The sequence below is a fragment of the Lytechinus variegatus genome, chromosome 7 (genome assembly GCF_018143015.1).
Source record: "Lytechinus variegatus isolate NC3 chromosome 7, Lvar_3.0, whole genome shotgun sequence".
Classification (NCBI taxonomy): Eukaryota; Metazoa; Echinodermata; class Echinoidea; order Temnopleuroida; family Toxopneustidae; genus Lytechinus; species Lytechinus variegatus.
Window position 1 is genome coordinate 2874438 of NC_054746.1, and position 24797 is coordinate 2899234.

The following is a 24797-nucleotide window of genomic DNA, read 5'->3' on the forward strand; positions in this document are numbered from 1 at the left end:
AACACCATCTTAATTTCATCCCATGCACTTATGTGTACTATTTAGGTGTCTATAAGACACCTATTTACAAAATCAAAATTTGCCTTGTAGTTTTAGCTTTTCATTTTCAATAATGTTTGTTTTCAGGGTTCATTAGTTCTAATACATGCACTTGTACACATGTTTCATCTTGGTTTGAGAATTTTTAAATCGGCTGCTCACAAAGTTAAACAATACCTTTAAGCCAGATATCAGAATACGGGCCATGCAATTTTAGAGGACAAAGCATCTTTAAAGGTCAGTCCAAGTCATCTCTTTGCAAGCCTATGCATTTTTTTTTGTTTGATTGGCAAGCATACTTAAGTATTGGTTCTATGCAACAGCAACAATAGTATTTGTAAATAATGACTTAAATTTAAGAAAGAATCTACTGTGTTCTTTTTTCAGATTACAATAATGACATTATGAGGCCAACGTGGGAGTATTATAAGTAGATAAGTAATTCCTTGTATCCCACCCATCATAAAGAATTGTTTACCAATGAAAAAGAAGAAAACATTACATAATGGCTTGTACATGTGGTGGAAAATGTCCAATATTATCTTAAATAACTAGCCCTCAGCTTGAATGACAACATTCAGTATATAATCCATGAAATATATTCATGAACTATCATCCTGTATAGTAAGTCTATGTATGAAATTATGTATAACCAATCAGATACTGTAAGTCATATCGCAATATTTCAAGAACTAAAAAGAACACAAACTTATTTCTGAATCTATGAGCATGACACCTCTACATCACCATCTAGCATACAAGTGAAAAGGATGGTTCGGGCTGAAAATATTTATTTCTAAATACATAGCGTAGAATTCACTGAGCAAAATGCCAAAAATTTCATCGAAATTGGATAACAAATGATAAGTTATTGAAGTTAAAAAGTTCAGCAATATTTTGTGAAAACAGTCATCATGAATATTCATTAGGTGGGCTGATGTCATATCTCCACTTTCTGTTTTCTTATGTTATTACATAAAATATTTATTTCATTATTTCATAGTTGTGTGAAAAATATTATGATGAAATAAGTTGCAGCAATAAATATCTAATGCACTAAATCAGTTGTCAATCCAATTTTCCCAGTTCTTGGAGGAAAATTTTTGAATAAACCTAATTTCATATAATACAATACAAAAGAACAAGTGGGGATGTGACATCATCAGTCCACCTAATGAATATTCATGACCACTGTTTTAAGAAGAAAAATACCGGTAGCTAAAATCTAAAATTCAATAGCTCTGTTATTTGTTTTCTGATTTGAATGAAATTTTCGGCTTTTTGCTCAGTGAATTCTACTCTATTTATTAAGCTATGCATACTTTCAACCCGGACCATCCCTTTAAGTGGGCCTAAAAGCTACATTAAGCCTAAAAAGTAATGCAAATGTAATGGTTATTCATTACATTAAAGAGTTGTTCATGATTTGTTAGGGCAAACATAAGGAAACAATGGTCATATTATTGTGATGATGGACTCTCCAAATTACTGAAAATAAATAAAAACTACCCCAATAATTTCAGCTCAATATGTAATGATAAGCAAGCTGCTATCCTTATTAAATAAACATAAATTTCAAAATACTGTTCACAAATCTTCCATGCTCTGCTCACAAAGGCAGGATTAACTGAAGAAAAAAATTAAAAGCAGAATAACTTCAGATCAGCAACCACGCCAAAGCTGTTCTTGTTAACTGTTTCATGCAGTGTTGCCATGGCGATATAATATTCATCTTCATAAGGGGAGGAATGAAAAGATGATCAAGGAAATCTTGTGTGAAGTCGATGTTTCAATACTGAGTCTCTGTAACCTCTGTAACCCAAGGAAAAATCTCATGAAGTTGATGTGTTGCTACTGAGTCTCTGTAACCGTCTCCTCCTAACCTCGTTGCGTTCCTGTTCCTCGGGACTCTCTGGCACCGGTTCCGCTTCTTCATCCTTGATGTCCTTGACGGGTGACGTAAAGCCAACGGCGCCCTCTAAGGCTGATAAATCTACAGACAGGGATAGAGGGTGGGATAAAAATAAAATAATAATAAAAACAACTGGAACTAATAGTATTTGAATTTGACATCCACTGATTGCTGGCCGGTGAATCTACAACCACAGTGATGTATTTAAGGTGTATGATGTATATCTACTACAGGAAAATTTGCCTTTGTCAAATATTTTGGGGAAAATTAGGAGAAATTTGACTTAAAAGGGAAGTTCACCCTGAAGAAAACTTTGTCGTAAAAAGAGCAGAAAAAAAATTAAAAATATTGGTGAGGGTTTGAGGAAAATCCGTTTAAAGAGTAAGAAAGTTATTAAAGTTAAGTTTTGGATTTTTGACGTCATAAACGAGCAGCTGCCCCATGTGTTATGTAATATAAAATGCATGAATTTCAAATTTTGTATGGTTCCTGATGACTTGATTTAGTTTTCTATTCATGATCGCGTGTGAAATGATTTGTCTATTAATATACAAAAGGTACAGTGAAATTCATTTTCAATTTTCTGAGAAAATGATATTTCATTGATTTTTTTACCATTCGCTATGTAGGAATACTGCTCGCATATGACCTCACAAATCAAATACTAGTAATTGAAATTCTAATAACTTTTTTATTACTTGATGATATTTTTCTCAAACCTTCGGCAATATGTTTAATTATTTTTTCTGCTATTTTTATGATAAACTTTTTGTCAGGGTGAACTTCCCCTTTAATCTTCAATAAATTTAGGTGAATATGTTGACTTGCACGCTTACTTGTGTATTCGAGGCATGATGGAATACATAACATATCTGCCATGACAGCTGTACAAGCTCTTCGATGTAAAACCAATCCCAAATGTTATCTATCAGATATGTCACAGTCACACCAAAAAAGAAACCCATCTCCAAACTGACCAATGATACAGGTTACAAATTGATAGATTTGGTCAGTCTGGAGTGTGACTGTGACATTCCTTTTTACTTCCAAACTCTACAGTCACACCAGTGAAACCGAACCATGGTATGTATTGGTAATAACGTGATAGATTTGGTCAGTCTGGAGTGTGACTGTGACATTCCTTTTTACTTCCAAACTCTATAGTCACAACAGTGAAACCGACCCATGGTATGTATTGGTAATAACGTAAAAGATTTGGTCAGTCTGTAGAGTGACATTCCTTTTTGCCTCCAAACTCTATAGTCGCACCAGTGAAACCGACCCATGGTATGTATTGGTAATAACGTGATAGATTTGGTCAGTCTGGAGTGTGACTGTGACATTCCTTTTTACTTCCTAACTCTACAGTCACACCAGTGAAACCGAACCATGGTATGTATTGGTAATAACATGATAGATTTGGTCAGTCTGGAGTGTGACTGTGACATTCCTTTTTCTTCCAAACTCCATAGTCACACCAGTGAAACCGAATCATGGTATGTATTGGTAATAATGTGATAGATTTGGTCAGTCTGGAGTGTGACTGTGACATTCCTTTTTACTTCCAAACTCTATAGTCACACCAGTGAAACCGAACCATGGTATGTATTGGTAATAACGTAATAGATTTGGTCAGTCTGTAGTGTGACATTCCTTTTTACCTCCAAACTCTATAGTCGCACCAGTGAAACCGACCCATGGTATGTATTGGTAATAACGTGATAGATTTGGTCAGTCTGGAGTGTGACTGTGACATTCCTTTTTACTTCCAAACTCTATAGTCACACCATTGAAACCGACCCATGGTATGTATTGGTAATAACATAATAGATTTGGTCAGTCTGGAGTGTGACTGTGACATTCCTTTTTCTTCCAAACTCTATAGTCACACCAGTGAAACCGAACCATGGTATGTATTGGTAATAACGTGATAGATTTGGTCAGTCTGGAGTGTGACTGTGACATTCCTTTTTACTTCCAAACTCTATAGTCACACCATTGAAACCGACCCATGGTATGTATTGGTAATAACATAATAGATTTGGTCAGTCTGGAGTGTGACTGTGACATTCCTTTTTACTTCCAAACTCTATAGTCACACCATTGAAACCGAACCATGGTTGTATTGGTAATAACGTGATAGATTTGGTCAGTCTGTAGTGTGACATTCCTTTCTACTTCCAAACTCTATAGTCACACCAGTGAAACGCCCATGGTATGTGTTGGTAAAAACGTAATAGATTTGGTCAGTCTGGAGTGTGACTGTGACATTCCTTTTTACTTCCAAACTCTATAGTCACACCATTGAAACCGAACCATGGTATGTATTGGTAATAACATAATAGATTTGGTCAGTCTGGAGTGTGACTGTGATATTCCTATTTACTTCCAAACGCTATAGTCACACCATTGAAACCGAACCATGGTATGTATTGGTAATAACGTAATAGATTTGGTCAGTCTGGAGTGTGACTGTGACATTCCTATTTACTTCCAAACGCTATAGTCACACCATTGAAACCGAACTATGGTATGTATTGGTAATAACATAATAGATTTGGTCAGTCTGGAGTGTGACTGTGACATTCCTTTTTACTTTCTAACTTAACAGTCACACCAGTGAAACCGAATCATGGTATGTATTGGTAATAACGTGATAGATTTGGTCAGTCTGGAGTGTGACTGTGACATTCCTTTTTACTTTCTAACTTAACAGTCACACCATTGAAACCGAACCATGGTATGTATTGGTAATAACGTAATAGATTTGGTCAGTCTGGAGTGTGACTGTGACATTCCTTTTTACTTTCTAACTGTATAGTCACATCACTGAAACAGAATCATGGTATGTATTGGTAATAACGTGATACATTTGGTCAGTCTGGAGTGTGACTGTGACATCCCTTTTTACTTCCAAACTCTATAGTCACACCATTGAAACCGAACCATGGTATGTATTGGTAATAACGTAATAGATTTGGTCAGTCTGGAGTGTGACTGTGACATCCCTTTTTACTTCCAAACTCTATAGTCACACCATTGAAACCGAACCATGGTATGTATTGGTAATAACATAATAGATTTGGTCAGTCTGGAGTGTGACTGCTGTGACATCCCTTTTTACTTCCAAACTCTATAGTCACACCATTGAAACCGAACCATGGTATGTATTGGTAATAACGTAATAGATTTGGTCAGTCTGGAGTGTGACTGTGACATTCCTTTTTACTTCCAAACTCTATAGTCACACCAGTGAAACCGAACCATGGTATGTATTGGTAATAACGTAATAGATTTGGTCAGTCTGGAGTGTGACTGTGACATCCCTTTTTACTTTCTAACTCTATAGTCACACCATTGAAACCGAACCATGGTATGTATTGGTAATAACGTAATAGATTTGGTCAGTCTGGAGTGTGACTGTGACATTCCTTTTTCTTCCAAACTCTATAGTCACACCAGTGAAACCGAACCATGGTATGTATTGGTAATAACGTAATAGATTTGGTCAGTCTGGAGTGTGACTGTGACATCCCTTTTTACTTTCTAACTCTATAGTCACACCATTGAAACCGAACCATGGTATGTATTGGTAATAACGTGATAGATTTGGTCAGTCTGGAGTGTGACTGTGACATCCCTTTTTACTTCCAAACTCTATAGTCACACCATTGAAACCGAACCATGGTATGTATTGGTAATAACATAATAGATTTGGTCAGTCTGGAGTGTGACTGCTGTGACATCCCTTTTTACTTCCAAACTCTATAGTCACACCATTGAAACCGAACCATGGTATGTATTGGTAATAACGTAATAGATTTGGTCAGTCTGGAGTGTGACTGTGACATTCCTTTTTACTTCCAAACTCTATAGTCACACCATTGAAACCGAACCATGGTATGTATTGGTAATAACGTAATAGATTTGGTCAGTCTGGAGTGTGACTGTGACATCCCTTTTTACTTTCTAACTCTATAGTCACACCATTGAAACCGAACCATGGTATGTATTGGTAATAACGTAATAGATTTGGTCAGTCTGGAGTGTGACTGTGACATTCCTTTTTACTTTCTAACTCTATAGTCACACCATTGAAACCGAGCCATGGTATGTATTGGTATGGACCTTATGAAAAACAGCATGTGCTGATAGGGTGTTCCATCCCACAAGTGGTAAATAAAAAAAAAAAAAAAAAAAAGTAATAATGTGATAGATTTGGTCAGTCTGGAGTGTGACTGTGACATTCCTTTTTACTTCCAAACTCTATAGTCACACCATTGAAACCGAACCATGGTATGTATTGGTAATAACGTAATAGATTTGGTCAGTCTGGAGTGTGACTGTGACATCCCTTTTTACTTTCTAACTCTATAGTCACACCATTGAAACCGAACCATGGTATGTATTGGTAATAACGTAATAGATTTGGTCAGTCTGGAGTGTGACTGTGACATCCCTTTTTACTTTCTAACTCTATAGTCACACCATTGAAACCGAACCATGGTATGTATTGGTAATAACGTAATAGATTTGGTCAGTCTGGAGTGTGACTGTGACATTCCTTTTTACTTTCTAACTCTATAGTCACACCAGTGAAACCGACCCATGGTATATATTGGTATGGACCTTATGAAAAACAGCATGTGCTGATAGGGTGTTCCATCCCACAAGTGGTAAATAAAAAAAAAAAAAAAAAAAAAAGTAATAATGTGATAGATTTGGTCAGTCTGGAGTGTGACTGTGACATTCCTTTTACTTTCTAACTCTACAGTCACACCTGTGAAACATACTCCAAACTGACTGATAATTAAGGTCACTACACACCTTTCAACTGGTTCAAAATCCGACTTTGGAAAAATCACATTTTGCTCAATTTCTGAAAATGTGAATGAAAGGTGTCTTTTTATTTGAGCTTCAAATCAACTGAAAGAATACTAATAAAACAATTTTGGATGATTGCAAGTCTTTATTTTGGAGTAACGAGCAAATCGGTTTCAAATCTTAGCCAATTGTACAATTGCTATGATGCCATCACAACTAGATATCAAGTTCACTTTTATTCTAATACGGGTGAAAGCATAGTCACAGATTTGAACATACATGAAGGTAGTTGTACGATGATTAAGAACATCATTCCATTTCTCATTAACATCAGATTTTACAACATATTATTCTAAAATTGGGTCGCAGACCAATCGTAAGGTGTGCGGTGGCCTTTAGGGGGGTGTTTCATGAAAGTTGTCAGCACTGACTTAGTTGTCAGTGTTGACTATTTCAGTGAAATCCTTGCTTTTGATTGGCTGAGAAGCTCTGGCCTCTGACTGTTACTATGGTAACTGTCGGAGAAAGACATCTTGTCAGTGCTGACAACTTTCATGAAACGATCCCCAGATGTGGTCGGTCTAGAGTTAGTTCTGCATAATATTTTGTTAATCTCTCTCTTTCTTTGATCTTACCATTGCTTGACTCGCTGGCCTTGGGAGCAGCTGTCGATGTTAATGTCTCTGGTTCACTGGGTGTGGTGGGCGGGGCGGCTGATGCCTCCGTCTGCACTGTAGGGGTGGGGACCGTGGAGGTGGCTGACGTTGTGTTGGTGGAGGCTGGCGTGACAGGAACGGTAGGTACACTGAATGGGATGGGGTGGGGAATTGAAAAGAAGTATCGGTTGATAATGAAATGATAATCATAATCATTTATAAATAAAATTACACTTATGGAGTTATGTATACTGACTGGATTCTTTTGTAATTGAATCAATTGGATAAGTCTTCTGACTTTGAAACAGAGGGTCGTGGGTTCGAATCCCAGCCATGGCGTAATTTCCTTCAGCAAGAAATTTATCCACATTGTGCTGCACTAGACCCAGGTGAGGTGAATGGGTACCCGGCAGGATTAATTCCTTGAATGCATGAGCGCTGAGAGGCAGCTCGAGCTAAAGCCGGGGTAATAATAATAATAACAACGCGCCTCGGAATAGAATATTTCTAGATAGATGGCGCTATATAAATGCCTATTATTATTTTATTCGGCATTTCAATCAATTTACAAGAGAATATACAATTACAAAGTGAAAAGGGATGTTTACAGAACAAGTCCAATATCAGATCCTATTTTGTGTAAACCACAATGTGCATTTGAATTTTGCTTAAACCACCTTCCTCTCTGGCAATTTTTATTACTACTAAGCATGTATACACATATAGTAACAAACCTAAAGTAGTTGTGGTAATGAAGCATATTTTCAAGAAAAGAGGAGTCATATTCAAGTTCAAGTAAAAAAGGCAATAAGATTACCTTAACTCAGAGTCTCTTTACATGCTGTAGAGAATAAATTATGAACAAGGAAATGCTTATACTTAAAATAATGCTATACCAAAATTAACATAAACAGTTATCATTTTTAGGTAAATAAAAAAACAACTTCACTTGATATATGGAATGACACTAACCCATACATACTACTTGTATGTCAGATTTTTTTTCATACAAATTTCCTTCTCCATAGTGATATCATTCATTCTCAATAAAACAATAGGGGAAGGCGGGGTAAGTTGAGCATAGGGGCAAGTTGAGCCACCAGCCCCAGGCCAATAAATAATGAATGAGTCAGACATTGTGGTGGTGTCATGTATTGATGACCCATAGCATAACCCCTAACCCCACCACATTGTTTTCCACTTTGAAACAAAAAGTAGTTTTTTAGAGGGAAAAGTATGAATTTCAGCCAAAAAAGTAAAAAAGAGTGTGAAATAGATAAGTGCTTTATACACACACACGTCTTTAAATATAGTAAAGACATGATAACAACATTGTTAGTCCAGGTATGGATCTTCATTAAACCACTGCGCGGTATAACAGCCACCAGGCAGTGTTTGCGCAGTATCCACCAGAACCAGAACCAGAACCATTCTTGTTATAGTCTTTTATGTGATGGATGCATGATAAATGTGGGGATACAAAATTATCGCACTAAGTTCGGACTGGGGTAAGTTGAGCCAAACAGCATGGGGCAAGTTGAGCCATGGTAATTCTTATGGTAATGTATCTTAAAAAACAAACAAACCATAAAAATCGATTGAAATGCAGGCTGAAAGGAGCAAATTTACATGACTGCTCTTTTCCTTTTAAAGGACGTTAGTATTTATAGAGAATTAGCAAGTGAAAAATACTTTAAACAAAAAATTGACATGCTGGTTCTCCCCCATACATTTTGTACATAGTTTTTGTGGCTCAACTTACCCCAGACGGTGGCACAACTTACCCCATATATGGGGCAAGTTGAGCCATTTGACATCGGTTTTTTCAAAGGTCACGATGACTTTCAGTGTGGGGGTAGAAAGTTATATGGAGGTGAAAAACATTTCCCAATAATAAAATTTAAAGGCAAGGTACTTATTTCTACAATAGTACTAGTCATATCAATTCTAACATGCAAAAGGCAAAAAGTGTCACAACTTACCCCGCCTTCCCCTACATTACTTCAGTGAAATCAAATTGCTTATTTTTTACAACCGTGAACAGGCTTCTTCGATTAAACTCTTCGCATTCGTTGTCACCTCACCGGACGTCTTTCTTCTTGTTTCTAGCTTTTTGAGACACCTTTTCGAATTTGAAAGGATTGCCTTGCTTCGTGAGTACCTTATAGATATCATACATCACTTGATTGATATTGAGATTCATGATCATCGAACAAATATTGAGGAAGAGCAAGATATTTCTGTGTTTGAAACTCTGAAGATTACATCTAAAATTAGAAGCAACCAAGTGAAACTTTCATTTTCAGGTTTGGAACTCTGAAGATTACATCTAAAATTAGTAACAACCAAGTGAAATTGTTTCACTTTTAGGTAAAAACCTTGTACATGAACAAACGATTAACAGGTGAAACCCCTGTATATTAACAAAACAACGGTTAACTGGTGAAACCTCTGTTTATTAACAAAACAATGGTTGACTGGTGAAACCCCTGTCTATTAACAAAAGCTTTTGATTGCATTAACCACCACCATTAACCACCAAATTTTATTACAAAAATTGTAATGTTATGGAATCCGAAGTACATGTTTGAAATGGTTCTATAGTTATTTAGACAATCGAAAACTATATATACAAACATTGATGGTTTTAATTCAAATTAATTAAATATTAATATAGGCGTTCCTCAAGGTTCGGTCCTCGGGCCCCTTCTCTTTATATTATTTATCAATGATCTTCACTCTGTGTCACAGCTTTTGTTTTCAATAATTTTTGCTAATGATACTAATTTCTCTATATCTGGCAAAAATAGTAGAGAAATCAGTAGAATTCTCGATTCCGAGTTGTTAAATATACATAAATGGTTCTAGTGCAATAATTTAATGATAAATCTTGATAAGACTTGTTATATGATTTCTAAACCTAAGAATAAAACTGTTGAAGTTTAATGAATCGGAAGTATATATACATAATTACAAACTCAAGAAAGTAACTCACACATAATTTTTAGGTTTAGTCACAGATTATAAATTAAGTTGGCAAGAACATGTTAATGATACTTGTTGTAAAATGTCAAAATCGATTGGTGCAATGTACCGTCTTAAACAATTATTACCAAAACAAATACTGTTAACTTTATATAATACTATGGTATTGCCTTCCATTACTTACTGTAACAGTGTATGGGTCCATTGTGCCAAATACTTGTCCAATAGAATAATAACTTCAAAAACGTGGAATCAGAATTATAATACTTATCCTCTTCCACCAACTGCTTTTCTTTTTTATCAATATAGAATTTTGAGAGTAACAGAAATATGTGAAATCCAAACAGCAAGTTTTATGTTCCTATACTCCAAAAAAAAAACACTGCCTGATATTTTCAATGATATATTTTTCATCTGACAACTTGACTCGCAGATATGAAACTAGGTCATCTATTACATGTAGTATGCGTCTCCCTTTATTTAGATATAATTTTTCTCATACAACTATAAAATATTCAGGACCTAAATGTTGGAACATTGTACCATACATTTTGAAAGCTTGTAACACACTTGCATCATTTAAATGTAACTATAGATTATTAATTCTGAAAAGATTCACATTTGCAACTTAGAATGCCTGCTTGGGGGGTCCTTCTTTAAGTACATATTTGTGATTGTTTTGATTTTTGCTTTTTGTTCATATCTATCTTTTTTAACCTCATGACCCTGGGAGCAACCTCGATAGGTATTTGACCTTTGTTGCTCCCCCACATTCTAGACATATTACATATATATATTTTTTTCTGTTTTGTAATTTTTATTCCTTCATTATTCTACTTTGTATTCTGATTTTATGTGATTTTACTTTGTATTGGTGTATTTGACATCTTAATATGTACATGTATGAATGTGGAAAATAAATAACTGTTGACTGCCTGGTGAAAACATTTGCCATGTGATATGTGCTGTCTTCAAGAGCAGAAGAGATTAAAAATATGATTCACTAGTCAAAATACAAAGTCTCTATTGATATTCACTCACCCTGATCCCGACACGATGGTACTGTACTGTTGCATCTGAATGACGGCGGCATCGAGGAGAGCCTGGATGTTCTGGAGGCATTCAATCCTGGCTTGGACGTGCTGTCTCTCCATGCCTTCCATGGCCCGAAGCTCTTCATCAGACAGACCGCTGAAGTTGGGTGGGGGCATTGGAGGTGACATGCCTAGTACAGTAAGAGGGTCAAATGTAAATAATATATGAACAGAAATATCACATGGAGACTGTTTCACAAAACCGTGTTGAGTAAAAGTTTGCAAACATCACAATGAAAATGCCATAATGCTCTTTCATTGAGTTGCCCAAGTTCAATTGAATTGACCGATATCAAATAGAAAGTTAATACAAATTAGCAAAAATAATATGGTATTGGTAAGGACCAAATAGAAACAGTGGCTTGTTAAAAAATTTTGGCCCTTTTACAAGATACAATGAAAATACTGGGGAAAATAATTCCACTAATAAAGAATTACAAATAGATGATTTTAAGAAACAGACTCTAGGAATCAACAGCACTTCCTAAATATCAAAGGAGCTGTGGTAGCTTAGTATTTTCAGGATGGTAAACATTCCATCAACTCAAATATGAAATAAATGTCAATTACACGACAGATAATATGTACATATAAATAAACAATGACAAATTGATGACTATTTATTAAAAAACAGCAGAAAAGACAAACAATAAAAAGTACAAGAAAGTCTTGAATAAAAACCCATTTCATCAATTCAACATACCAAATGGCATCATGAATGGAGGCATCATCGGGGGGAACATACCCATACCAGGAGCACCCATGCTTGGAGGAGGAGGGAAGTTTGGTAGAGAAGTACCCAAGGATGTGGGCGTGCCTGCACTTGCACCTGCTGATGATGGCGTTCCTGAAACGGAAAAAGAAAATTCTTAAAATGTGGTGCAGGTGAGTGGACAGAAGATGTGATCTTGAAACTTGCTTTCTTACAGATTAAAGTGAAATTGGTAAACATCAACTATTTTATAAATAAATGAAAATAGGCAAACAATTTTCAAAGGTCGTATATAAAAACATAATATTTACATCTAATCATCAGGGGCTGCGGAATGGTTTTCAAAGTGGGGGGGAGGGGGCTGACCATGCAAAAAATCACAATCATATGGTAATTTTTACGTTTTTGTACACGGTTTTGGAAAAGAGTGGGGGGGTTGAAGCCCCCCCCAAAAAAAATCCTGCAAGCGCACATGACTTTGGGCAGCATTGCGCATGTGGCAAGCAAGCTATACGCGTATTTCATCTTCATTTTTTACCGAGCGCAATGAATTGAATCGTATTGTGACGTCACCTCCTAAAGCCATGCAAAGATACATTTTGGATGGTACATCATGTGTGCAACGGTACGAATGTTTATGTCTCCCATTTGCTTGCGTACGACAAGCTAAGTAGGCATTGCACAATATGTATTGCAAAGAAACTTACCGAGTGCTACATAAATGGAGCATATCATGATGTATTATTAAATTGGAGGTATATTGGAACCAACTATTTCTTTAATGGGAATACAAAGCGAATAACTGCTGGCTCCCTCATATTCTCATTTATTTTGTTGTTAAATGTATTTCTATTTTCGTATCTTTATTTGTATATAGTGTATTCTTTGATTTGTATGTTGTATGTTTTTTAATGAAAATTCGGAACAAATGAATGAATGATCAAGTAGATGGTTGTCTCCTAACAGCGACAAGCTCTTCTCCAAAGACTGGACTTACCAGGTGATGTGGCTTGTGAAGCCGCAGTGGATGGTGTAGATGTTGAAGTACCTGGTTGAGTAGTTGAGGATGATGATGACGATGGTTGAGGGGGTACAGGGGGCTGAGGAAAGGGGGGCACTCCTCCTTGATATTGAGGAAGCCAAAACTGGAAGCCTGGTGGAAAAGGGGGCATACCTGTCAAAACAGAAGCAAAATCAATTGAAATTTTTTTTATCAAAGTAAACCACACACTTTTGATTATTTACTGGGTGCTTTTGTTGGAATGCTACCCATGGAGCAGAGAAAGTTCATAGAGCTTGATTGGGTAAGCCCATATATGATGACCAAGGCAAGGAAAAAATTACACGGGGGAAAGGGGCAACTTTGCCCCCCCCAAAAAAAAAAAAATGCTCAAAATAGCCCTGGAAACTTTAACAAGGAGCCCTGGATGTCCCCATTCATTGCAATCTAAATATTATCCATTATTGGAGATTTAGGCAGTAATTTGACAAAAGAAGCACCCGTAAATAAAAAATAACAATTTTTTTGCCTGAAAAGTGGAATATTATTGGTAGCAATTGTCATTCTTTTGATGTATTATTTATTTGTTTATATATTTTTTTATTTATTTATTTCAAATATTTAAAAGAAGGGTAGCCCAATCAGCAACAAGCTGGTTTTCGTTGGGGCCCTTCGTAAACAAACACAAATATAAAACATGGTGACACATTCGAATATAAACAAAGAATAGAGCATATGTTAACATGTGACATGTATGTGACATTATGGACATGTTTCATGATCTATTTTACATAATTCTTACTATCTCTTATTGCAAAGTGTGATTCAAGAACTTTCAATAGAAATGTATATTTACAAACAGGACACTATTTAAGAAAGAGTCGATGGTTGAATTCAATCCATGCATAAGTCCAAATTAAATTCAACATGTGATGTAATTGCAGGAATGCCAGTCAGTCTTACTGATCTTTGGAAAAGCCTGAACATGCAAAGGCCCATACTCAATGTGCAACTTAGAGATAAAGCGAATCTTTATATTAAACCATGAAAATACTCCCTTGAGTTTCTAGACAGTCAAAAATGTAGCATACCTTGCCCTGGTACAGGTGGCACTTGTCCATTGCCTTGTTGTCCCACCCCCGCCTGTCCCTGCTGCCCCACCCCCTGTTGCTGCTGCTGCCCCTGCCTGAGCCTCTGGCTCGCAGCCACCACGGAAAGCCTGAGAACGTCCATTCTGCAGGTGGGGCAGGTCTGCTGACGTTGGAACCACGACCGGAGGCAGCTGCTGTGGAAGATGTGGTTGCAAGGAAGCTTCTTGCAGCTTCCGGCGCCTCCTGCCGGTGCGCCCGGCTCCGCTGCCACCATGTCCTCTCGGCAGATGATGCAGATGCTATCGGTGTTGGCAAGGTCTTCGGCGGTGGCATCGGGGTACCTGGTGAATATGGAGATGGATTTTACATTTAACAACTCATACAGAAGGGGCTTGAGTGTTATAAATGGAGCCACTGTGTTTCTTTCATCAAATGATTCACAGAAAGTTTGCACAGTAAATTGAATAAAAACAGGATGCCTATCAAATTTATAAATCCTGAAACCAGGGTAGGTTATGATGAAAATGGCAATACTAGGGTTATTGAAAATTCTGGGCCATCCATATTAGGAATACAGGAAGAGTTTTTCTTTTATTCTCAAATGGTTCGGTAATGATCTAAAGTGTTTTCCAATTTTACAAGGTGGTATGTCATAGAGCTGTTGCAACTTACACATGACTTTATGCAAGACTGGTGACCAGTTCTTCTGCTAAAATAATTCTTCCTGTTTTAAAAAAATGAGAGTGATTTTCCTATAACCTTTTCTCAAATTTGGCAATGATAAAATTTGCATTCAGATACTTGTTAACAACATAAATATTAATGGACAATTATTAGATTACAACATTAGCCAACTGGAATCATAACGAGTGAGAATCCGATTTGGCAACCACGAACGAGTCACCAGTTGCATATAAAGTTGTGTGTAACTTTAAGAATAGCTTTTTAAAACACCCACGAGGCGAAACCGTCGTTGTAGAAGCCAAACCCCGATTACGAACCATGGAAAACCTCAATCACCCCAGGCCAGATTTTTAAGTATCTAAACATGTGTTTCTTGACCTCGATGGATCCGAAAAAAATTATTATTACACAATTACGCAGCGGCCGATTCAAGCAAACCGGCTCGCCATCGCATGCAGTAATTTTTATTTCTCTTTAATAGTTTCCTTATTTCGGGGCCGATTCTCTTCGTTCGAAACTGAAAACAGAATAACTTTGGTTTTCGAAATACAATATGCCTTTGAAAAATGAATAAAATAATTCTGAAAGGCCTGCTACAGGCAAAGCTGCTCTCTTACGTAACATCACAGCTGTTGTGGTTTAACCCGGGCTTAATTGTGCCTGCGGAATAGAAACGTTATATAAGAGGGATTATCGGGTGATTCAGGGATGATAGTGCTTGGGAATGAAATATCTTGGTTCTTCCGAGGATTTCGTTATCGGGGTATAGGACCGTAGCAAAACCAATAGCTGGTGTGGCGACTTCTGCAACAAGGGTTTGACATAATGCCGCCCATGACTATTATCTACAATTATGAAAGCCAAAGCGACTTACAGTGTGTTCATATTACGGATGGCTCTTCTAGACATAATGACATCATGTACAGCTTTCTTGAAAGACCTAAATTATATCAGAAAAAAATATATCAAAATGACTTTAAAATTTCAAATAATACAATGCAATTTTCATTAGTATGACCATTAATGAAAATTAAGCAAATGGGCAAATCAATACTGCAAATTGCCTTCTCATTTTACATTACGGATGGCTCTTCTAGACATAATGACATCGTGTACAGCTTTCTTGAAAGACCTAAATTATAACACAAAAAAAATATATCGAAATGACTTTAAATTCCACATATTACAATGTAATTTTCATTAGTATAACCATTCATGTAAATTAAGCAAATTGGCAAATCAGTGCTGCAAATTGCCTTCTCATTTTTAATCATTCAGTGTGCTGGTTATTAAACAAATGATGAGAACAGATATTAATATGAATCTAAGTCACTTTCATGGATATCCTACTTCTAATTGAAACCTATAATATTTTCAAATCAAAACTGAAAAGCAATTTAAGTTAGAAATAGAGAGAAAAAAAAGAAATTCTGATATCACCACTGATAGTGATATGTGTGTACATGAATTAAATGGCTCGGGATTAGCATATCTCAACAACAACAATTTTCATTTATTTCATTTTCTTTTTCATTCCTTTTATATATTCTATTTGAATTTCATTTCATCTTATTTATTCACTTATTTTCATATAAATTAATTTATTATATACTGCTTATCATTATCGCCACTTATATTTGTTTTATTCATTTATTAGTTCACTTTGTAATTGTTATTCATCGATTATTCGTCTTCTAATCATTATGATTTATATTATTCAAATTATCTTCATCATGATCTTGATCATCTTCATCATCACCATCATCATCATCATCATCATTATCTTCATCATCATCATCATCACCATCATCATCACCATCACCATCATCCTCATTATTTTCATCTTCATCATCATCTTCATCATCATCATCATCAACACCATCACCATCATCATCGTCATCATTATTGATGAGGGGGGTAAATGATGTTTTTTTGCAGAATGTGCATGTTTTTCATAAAGAAAAATTGCCATGGAAACAAAAATAGAACCATGGAGGTGTTACTTACCTCATGGCTAAGTACATAGGCCTGGTGGCAAACAGAGGGAATGTATGAATCTTGATCATGATGGCCACAAACGCTGTGTAAAGAAACACTTTGATAAAACCTAATCAAGAGAAACAGAAAACCAGGGAAACAATGACAAAATGAACAAAAATCAGCAGTGTAATCAATACATATCAATACATAAAATGTTTTCATGATATATATTTTTTAATTGTTTAGTTCATGTATTGTGATTTATTTTTGTATCATTACCTAAGTTGTAATTGCTATACTAATTGCATCACTATGTTGTCCTTTATTTGCTATGAATAACCCTAAATTTCAAGCCTCTGGTCTTTGAGGGTGTTTCATCCTACAAGTTGATATTTATATTCACTCATGAGTCTCATAATACATAAATTACACTGAAACTGGATTGACTGTACCATTGTGAGAGTTGGTTAATAATTTGATCTAATTTTATTTGTTTAATTTGTGTTTGCCTCAAAAAATATACAATCAACTTGGTTTAAGGTGGACAAATCCTAACAGCGAATCAAAATTGGATCTGAAGTTGTTTATGACTAAATAATGATTCAAAATTTCAAATAAACAAAGGGAAGAATCTTAGAGTCCAAACTAATTAATGAAATGAAAAATATATATCTTATTCCTAGGTGAAGTCACATAACAAAATGTAATTTACAAGCACCCTATATATTTTTGTATTGTAGATTACAGGAATTAGCATTCCTTCATAGCAGGTAACACATGAAATATACCAGAGAGAATTTATCCTGAGTGTATGAAATGCATTAGTTCTTACCCATAATGAGGTCAGTGTAAAGCATGTACACAGCTTTGTTTTCCCACGGATTCTCACTCTGAAGATCAATGGTGTGCAATACATACTTGAAGAACACATTGATTAACACAGTCAATAAGATCGCATACTGAAAGTATAAAGAAAGAAAACCAACATAGACAGTCAATTAGATTGCATACTGAAAGAAAAAAAGAAACATTGATACAGAAAGTCAATTAGTCAATATGAAGGCACAATGAAAGAAAAATGAGAGAGAAAAAAAAAACTTTTTGTTTATACTAGAAACCATTCTGAAGAAATTGTTTTATTTTCCCTGGATTTTGGCAGTAGTGAAATGCAACAATTTCAGTAAATTATTTATTATTCCTATTACTCCTAGTTATTCCTAAATCTGTTAAGACATGGGGGGCTTGGGCTTTTGCGCATGCTGGCCCTGTTCTATGGAATGGTCTTCCCCTGACAATCCATGAATGCACGTCCATTAAAACTTTTAAACGTTACCTTAAGACCCGTCTATTCAATGCCTCTTACTCTTAATTGTTCCTGGATCTATTACTATTATATTTGTAACTGTTCTCTTTTGTTCATTCTTTCTTCTTTCACTGCGCCTTGGGCATTCTGCTGAGTGGATTTGGCGCATTACAAATCACATATATTATTATTATTAAATAGACCTCTACAGTATTAGCCTGCTAGCAGTCAAAATTGTAGTGATAAATATTCAAACAGGAAAGTGATATCAATAGAGAATTTATTCAGCACACAGCAATTTGAATTTTCACAAGTCATCCCAAGATCTGGCACAACAAATATTCTAAAAAGTTTGGAAAATCAATTTCATATAAACAGTACATTATTAAAGCAGAATGATGAATGCTATAACAACATAATTGCTTATTGCACAAAAAAGCAGCCCTTGAAATTAAATGAAAGCAACAGCCTTCAAAATGTTCACAACTGCCCCAATGTCTTGTTGGGATCGGTAATTATAATTTAGAAGGGAAGCGTAATGAAGAAACTTTGGAGAAAGTTATACAGTTCAGATCACTGGGTATTTCATCAACAGTTACAGTACATGAAGATTCGGATATAACAAGAGACAATGAAAATGAGAAAGTGTAAAAATGAGATTGTGAAGTTCAGATAATATTTGATGGACGTCTAAGTCTTGAAGTCAGTCAGTCTATCTGGATGAGTGTGGGTCTCGTATTCTATATCTTTTTAATAATCAAGGAGTCTTATTTATATCATTAGTTTTGGGGGTGTAACAATTTAAGGTGGGAATGATCTCTAAACTTGATCTAATTGGTCTACAGGTAACTGTCTATCAAACTTTCTGTGGTATAAGGGGTGTGGTGATGCTCTGTGCAAGTGACTGGGGCTGGAAGTGTGAGTCATACTTCTTAGAACTTATGTTTCTTGAAGTCAGCTGATGTCACTGAGGGTTGGTCTTAATTTTCAAGGTTTAGGAATTAAATGGTATTGGGGGTTTTGGGATTCTTGGATGATATTGGGGGTGTTTGTAAACAAGTGAAGGTGAATGACTGAAAGGATAAAAGGAAGTTAAATACATACTACATAACACCAAAATGGAAAAAAATAGCCCCTTCCATATAACTCATTTCCGAACTTGCTCTTAAGATACATACCTCAAACCCGAAGACAAGTTGAACGGAAGCTCCCTTGGTTAAAGTACTATGATACGCACAGTTGATAAACACCAAGTCAAAGCAGCCAAGGACCACAAGAAGGGCTGTTCAAAATAACAATTTGGTTCATGATTAGTATACAGTCGGTCTTGCAAAAATCTTTGAAATCAAACATTTGATGATGAAGCAGAGTAAAAAATAATCACTCCCATGCCTCCCCTAAGATTTTGCAATAAAAACAGTATGAAAGAAGTACATGTATAAAAAAAATTATACATAAAATGTAAATATAATTCCCAAATTTTCAAAAATTGGGGGGATTCTTTGTTCAAATTTTTACATACAGATTCAGAAAAATTCTGATACACATTCAGAAGAATGACAAATGATACAATGCTCTGGCCTTTGTGAGGCAAGATTATGTTTGCAGTGAAATGACAGTAGAATCTGGGGCATTCTAAACTCTGCAAATGAACAATCTTATTTCTAAAAGCTACAGTCTAAATGCCTCTTTACAAAAACTACAAACAAAAATATTAGATTGATGCCTGGTGTAAAAAAGGGTTAAAAGGGGGGCTAATATCGGTAATCTGATGCAATCTGTTTATCGTAACTTCAGACTCTCATTTACAACATAAGCTTTACGTAACTAAACCAAACAATGAACATAAAATATACAAGTAAACATAAATAAGCTGACCTTCCCAGAAAGCTAATTCATCGCTCAAGTCAAACCTTGAAGATATGTGTTTTTCTTTTATACCTCTTTGAAGTAAAATTTTTCCTAGGTCAAATATATTTCTGTGGTTCTAGTAGATTTGACATTAATATGCAAATTAACCTGTATGAAAATTATGAAACATGTACAGACTGAAACAAAGCAACTTACTAATAACTCTCATATGGAACACCCAGGAGATGACTGGACTCCTCTCCATCTGTGAATATGAAATCATACAAAGCATACAGAAATATCAATCTCATTTTCTTTTGTACAATATAGGAAGACTATGGGGGTGTTGCCAGAAAATATTTGTAATAAATTGCAAATATTCTGTTGCAATTTCATAACTGATACATGTAGATCATGGGTAGTGGGTAGTGGGCTTTGCCCACTACTTCAGGGCGTGACGACCCTGCCTGACACGAGTCCCGGGCTCAGCTGGCTCCGGCTGACAGTACCTGGTATGGGCCCCTTATCCAGGGTTACGGATACCCCACTGCCTTTGGGGTCACCTAATTTGTTAGGAGAGGCTACGGTCTGGAGATTTCGCTGTTGCTGTTCTAGGACACTAGACCAATTCAGATGAACTCTAGATTTAAAGGGTGGGGCCAGGCTGCGCATCCTGTACTCCACCTTAAAACTTCAGTGCGCAGGCAGGAAGACTCAGCTTACTGCAACCAAGAAGTCCTGCAGCGATGAGAAAGGGGCGAATCCGGCAGGTGTAAGATGACGCTGGCAGCCGCAGTTCCAATCTTACATGCAGGCGGCATAGGATATTGGTCGTCTCGATGTTGACCCGGAGATGACAACATCACCCGGCACACCCTATGTGACCAAGCAGCCCTGTTTAGGGAAAGCTCTGCTTGCTCCAATCCGGAGAGGGGCCTAGAAAAGGTGGCCTAAAGAAATGCTCATCTCCAATATACCCAGTTGGTTTACCACGGCCAACGGGCATCTTACCTTGTGGTCGAAATCAAATGAGAGCAAAAAAGTTATCAACAGACTCTAAAATGAAGAACATGAATCTTGCTTGTTGGAATGTTAGGACCTTACTAGACAACAATGCTTCTAATCGCCCACAACGAAGATCTGCACTCCTAGCCCATGAACTTCGTAGACTTGATGTAGACATAGCAGCCCTTAGTGAGGTTCGCCTCCTCGAGCAAGGTAGCTTAATTGAACAAAATGCTGGCTATACACTATACTGGTCTGGCAGACCGTCAGGCAGTCGTCGAATTCATGGCGTTGGCTTAATGATCAAGAACTCTATCGCCTCTAACCTTTCAAGTTTGCCAGTTGGCCACTCTGAACGCATCATGTCTTTACGTCTGCCTCTGCTCGGGCAGGAACATGCAACCATTGTGAGTGCTTATGCTCCAACCCTCGATGCCGATCCATCAGACAAAGACAACTTCTATGCAGACCTCCGGCTTATCATTGAGCGTACTCCACCAAAGGATAAGCTCGTGATCTTAGGTGACTTCAATGCCAGAGTTGGCAAGGACTATCAAACCTGGAAGGGAATCTTGGGAAGACATGGTGTCGGCAAATGCAATGACAATGGCCGCCTGATGCTAGAACTCTGTGCAGAAAAGCAACTGACTGTGACAAATACCCTCTTCCAGCAGAAGGATCGTTACAAGACTACATGGATGCATCCGCGTTCTAAGCATTGGCACATGATCGATTTCATCCTTGTAAGACAACGTGATGTGAAGGATATCCTACATACCAGAGTCATGCGCAGTGCTGACTGCAATACAGACCACAGACTTGTTCGCAGCAAAGTGAGGTTCCACCTGAAGCCCAAGCCCAGAAAGAGAACAGGTGTTGTTCCATCACATAAGCTCGACGTCAATAAGCTTCAATCACCAATGCATAGAGAAAAATATCAAGAAGCACTACAAGATTATCTTGGAGAATGCGATCCAAGCCTCAACAACGATCCTGAACAGATGTGGGAACAGATGAAAAAGGCAGTCCTTCACACTTCCAATGAAGTCTTGGGACCTTGCCCCAAAAGAAGTAAAGACTGGTTTGATGAGAATGATGAGGAAATTTCCAATTTGTTAGCTAAGAAGAGATCAGCTTTTCAATCCCACCTGGCCGATCCTTCATGCGACAGAAAGAAAGCGGCGTATCGTCAAGTTTGTAGCTTGGTCCAGCGCAAGCTCCGTAATATCCGAAATAATTGGTGGAAAGAAACTGCCAAGAGAATTCAACTCTACGCCGACAACGGTGACACAAGAAACTTCTATGAAGCACTTAAATCAGTTTACGGACCAACTTTTCACGTGCAATGTCCCTTAAGAAGCGCTGATGGAAAATCTTTATGTACAGACAAGGAGTCCATCCTCAATCGTTGGTCAGAACACTTTGAATCACTTTTCAATGCCAACAGGCAAGTGTCGGCAGATGCCATAAGTAACATCACTCAGCAGCCTCTCCAAGAAGAACTTGATAGGTACCCATCTTTACAAGAGGTTGAGAAGGCTATCAACCAAATGAAGTGTAACAAAGCCCCTGGAGTTGATGGAATCCCTCCAGAAGCCCTGAAGTATGGTGGCCCTGCTCTCCACTCCAAACTCCATGAACTTTTCAGGGTCTGCTGGGAGCAAGGCAAGATTCCTAGTGACTTAAGGGATGCTGTAATCACCACCCTTTACAAAAATAAGGGCGAAAAGGCAGATTGTTCCAACTATCGTGGTATCACCCTCTTATCCATCGCTGGGAAGGTTTTAGCCAGGATTCTGCTGAATAGGCTTCAGCCCACCATTGCAGAGCCAAATCTTCCAGAGAGTCAGTGTGGGTTTAGGGCAAACAGGAGTACCACAGATATGATATTTGTTCTGAGACAACTACAAGAGAAATGCATCGAACAAAACAAAGGCCTATACGTAACTTTCGTTGACCTCACTAAGGCCTTTGATTCTGTGAGCAGAGAAGGGATGTGGAAGATTCTGGAGAAACTAGGTTGTCCACCCAGATTCATATCCACAGTGAAGCAGCTGCATGTGGGACAACGTGGGTAAGTGAGGTACAAGAGTGACCTGTCTAATTCTTTTGTGATATCCACAGGAGTGAAGCAGGGTTGTGTCTTGGCTCCAACCCTCTTCTCAATTTTCTTTGGTGTGATGCTGGAGCAGGCCATGAGAAATATACATGAGGGAGTATACATCCGTTTCCGTGCAGATGGAGGACTCTTCAACCTTAGACGCTTTAAGGCTCACACCAAAACTCGGGAATATCTTGTACGTGAACTGCTTTTTGCAGATGACTGTGCTCTAGTAGCACACAGCCAGCAGGATTTACAACGCATCACTACATGCTTCTCGGAATCAGCTCAGTTATTTGGCCTATCTATCAGCATGAAAAAGACTGAGGTATTGTTCCAACCTGCACCTCAAGCGGAATACTCTCCTCTGGTCATATTCATTGAGGGTTCAGAGCTAAATGCTGTCAAGCACTTTACGTACCTGGGAAGTACTATTTCAAATGATGCTAGACTTGACAAGGAAATTGACAATAGACTCTCGAAAGCAAACAGTGCTTTTGGCAGACTACGAAGGAGAGTCTGGAACAATCATCACCTTAAAACAGAGTCTAAATTGAGCGTCTATAGAGCTGTTGTCATCTCAACACTCCTGTACGGGGCAGAGTCCTGGACTTTGTACCGCCGTCACATACGCCTCCTAGAGCGTTTCCACCAACAATGTCTCCGAAGCATCTTCAGGATTCGCTGGCAAGACCATGTGACAAACGTTGAGGTTCTCAAAAGAGCAGGCTTGCCAAGTATCGAAGCCATCTTCATACAATTGCAGCTGCGTTGGGCTGGGCATGTCTACAGAATGGAGGAAAACCGCCTTCCCAAGATTTTGCTCTTTGGTGAACTTTGCTCCGGCAAGCGGAAGAGAGGTGCACCTCGTAAACGCTACAAAGACTCTCTAAAGTGCAACCTGTCCTTGTGTAACATCAGCCATGATATGTGGGAAGCGCATGCAGTGAATCGAAATGCATGGAGGCAACGCACCAAGAAGGCAACTGCTTCCTTTGAAGCAGGACGTCGTGCAGCTTTAGAGGAAGGACACAGAAGGCGGAAGGCCCGTATTTCCACTCAGGACGCTGCCCCCCATGAGCAAGTCCATCCATGTCCAAGATGTGGGAGAGTGTGTCTCTCCAAAATTGGACTTTATAGTCACAAAAAGTCATGTAAATCTTCCTAATCTTCGCTTGCGAAGTTCAGCCATTACATGTAGATCAACATACATTATAGCAAATCATATTAAACTTCTTGTTTCAAGGAGCAAATTAGCAATCAGTCACTAATTTGCAATTAACTGCAAGACATATGATTGATTTAAGGACCAAAAGTAGACTTGCAATTGATTGCAAGTTTCTTGCAACACCCCATATGAATGACAAAAATTGCACTAAAGGGAAAATCTATTTACAACCCTATTATTCACATTTCCCTTGGCCTTACACGAAAATTTACAAAGGGATAAATTTGCTCATTATTAATTTTCTCCAGAAGTTTTATAATTTGAGAATATTCCCAAATCAAATGTAACACTTCATTTTAGGAAAATATTAGCTTATGTAGCCAATTTCACCC

The 24797-nt window shown here is 37.4% G+C and overlaps 1 protein-coding gene across 2 annotated transcripts in view; it reads right to left on the bottom strand.

Moving 5' to 3' along the window:
- Positions 1–1208: 1208 nt before the first annotated feature.
- Positions 1209–24797, bottom strand: part of LOC121418218 (E3 ubiquitin-protein ligase synoviolin A-like) — a 50032-nt gene continuing 26443 nt past the window's right edge. Inside the window, exons 4-15 of one of the 2 annotated variants that reach the window (XM_041611956.1) lie at positions 20348–20396; positions 19459–19562; positions 17810–17936; positions 17005–17104; positions 16075–16129; positions 15872–15882; positions 14314–14654; positions 13220–13396; positions 12214–12357; positions 11458–11641; positions 7411–7580; positions 1209–2032 (exon numbers count right to left, since the gene is read on the bottom strand). In XM_041611956.1, the coding sequence (XP_041467890.1) occupies positions 1872–2032; positions 7411–7580; positions 11458–11641; positions 12214–12357; positions 13220–13396; positions 14314–14654; positions 15872–15882; positions 16075–16129; positions 17005–17104; positions 17810–17936; positions 19459–19562; positions 20348–20396 (1623 nt within the window). In that variant the 3' untranslated portion in view covers positions 1209–1871. Of the gene's footprint in view, positions 2033–7410; positions 7581–11457; positions 11642–12213; positions 12358–13219; positions 13397–14313; positions 14655–15871; positions 15938–16074; positions 16130–17004; positions 17105–17809; positions 17937–19458; positions 19563–20347; positions 20397–24797 lie in introns of both variants that reach the window. The other variant, XM_041611955.1, reaches the window with a different exon arrangement.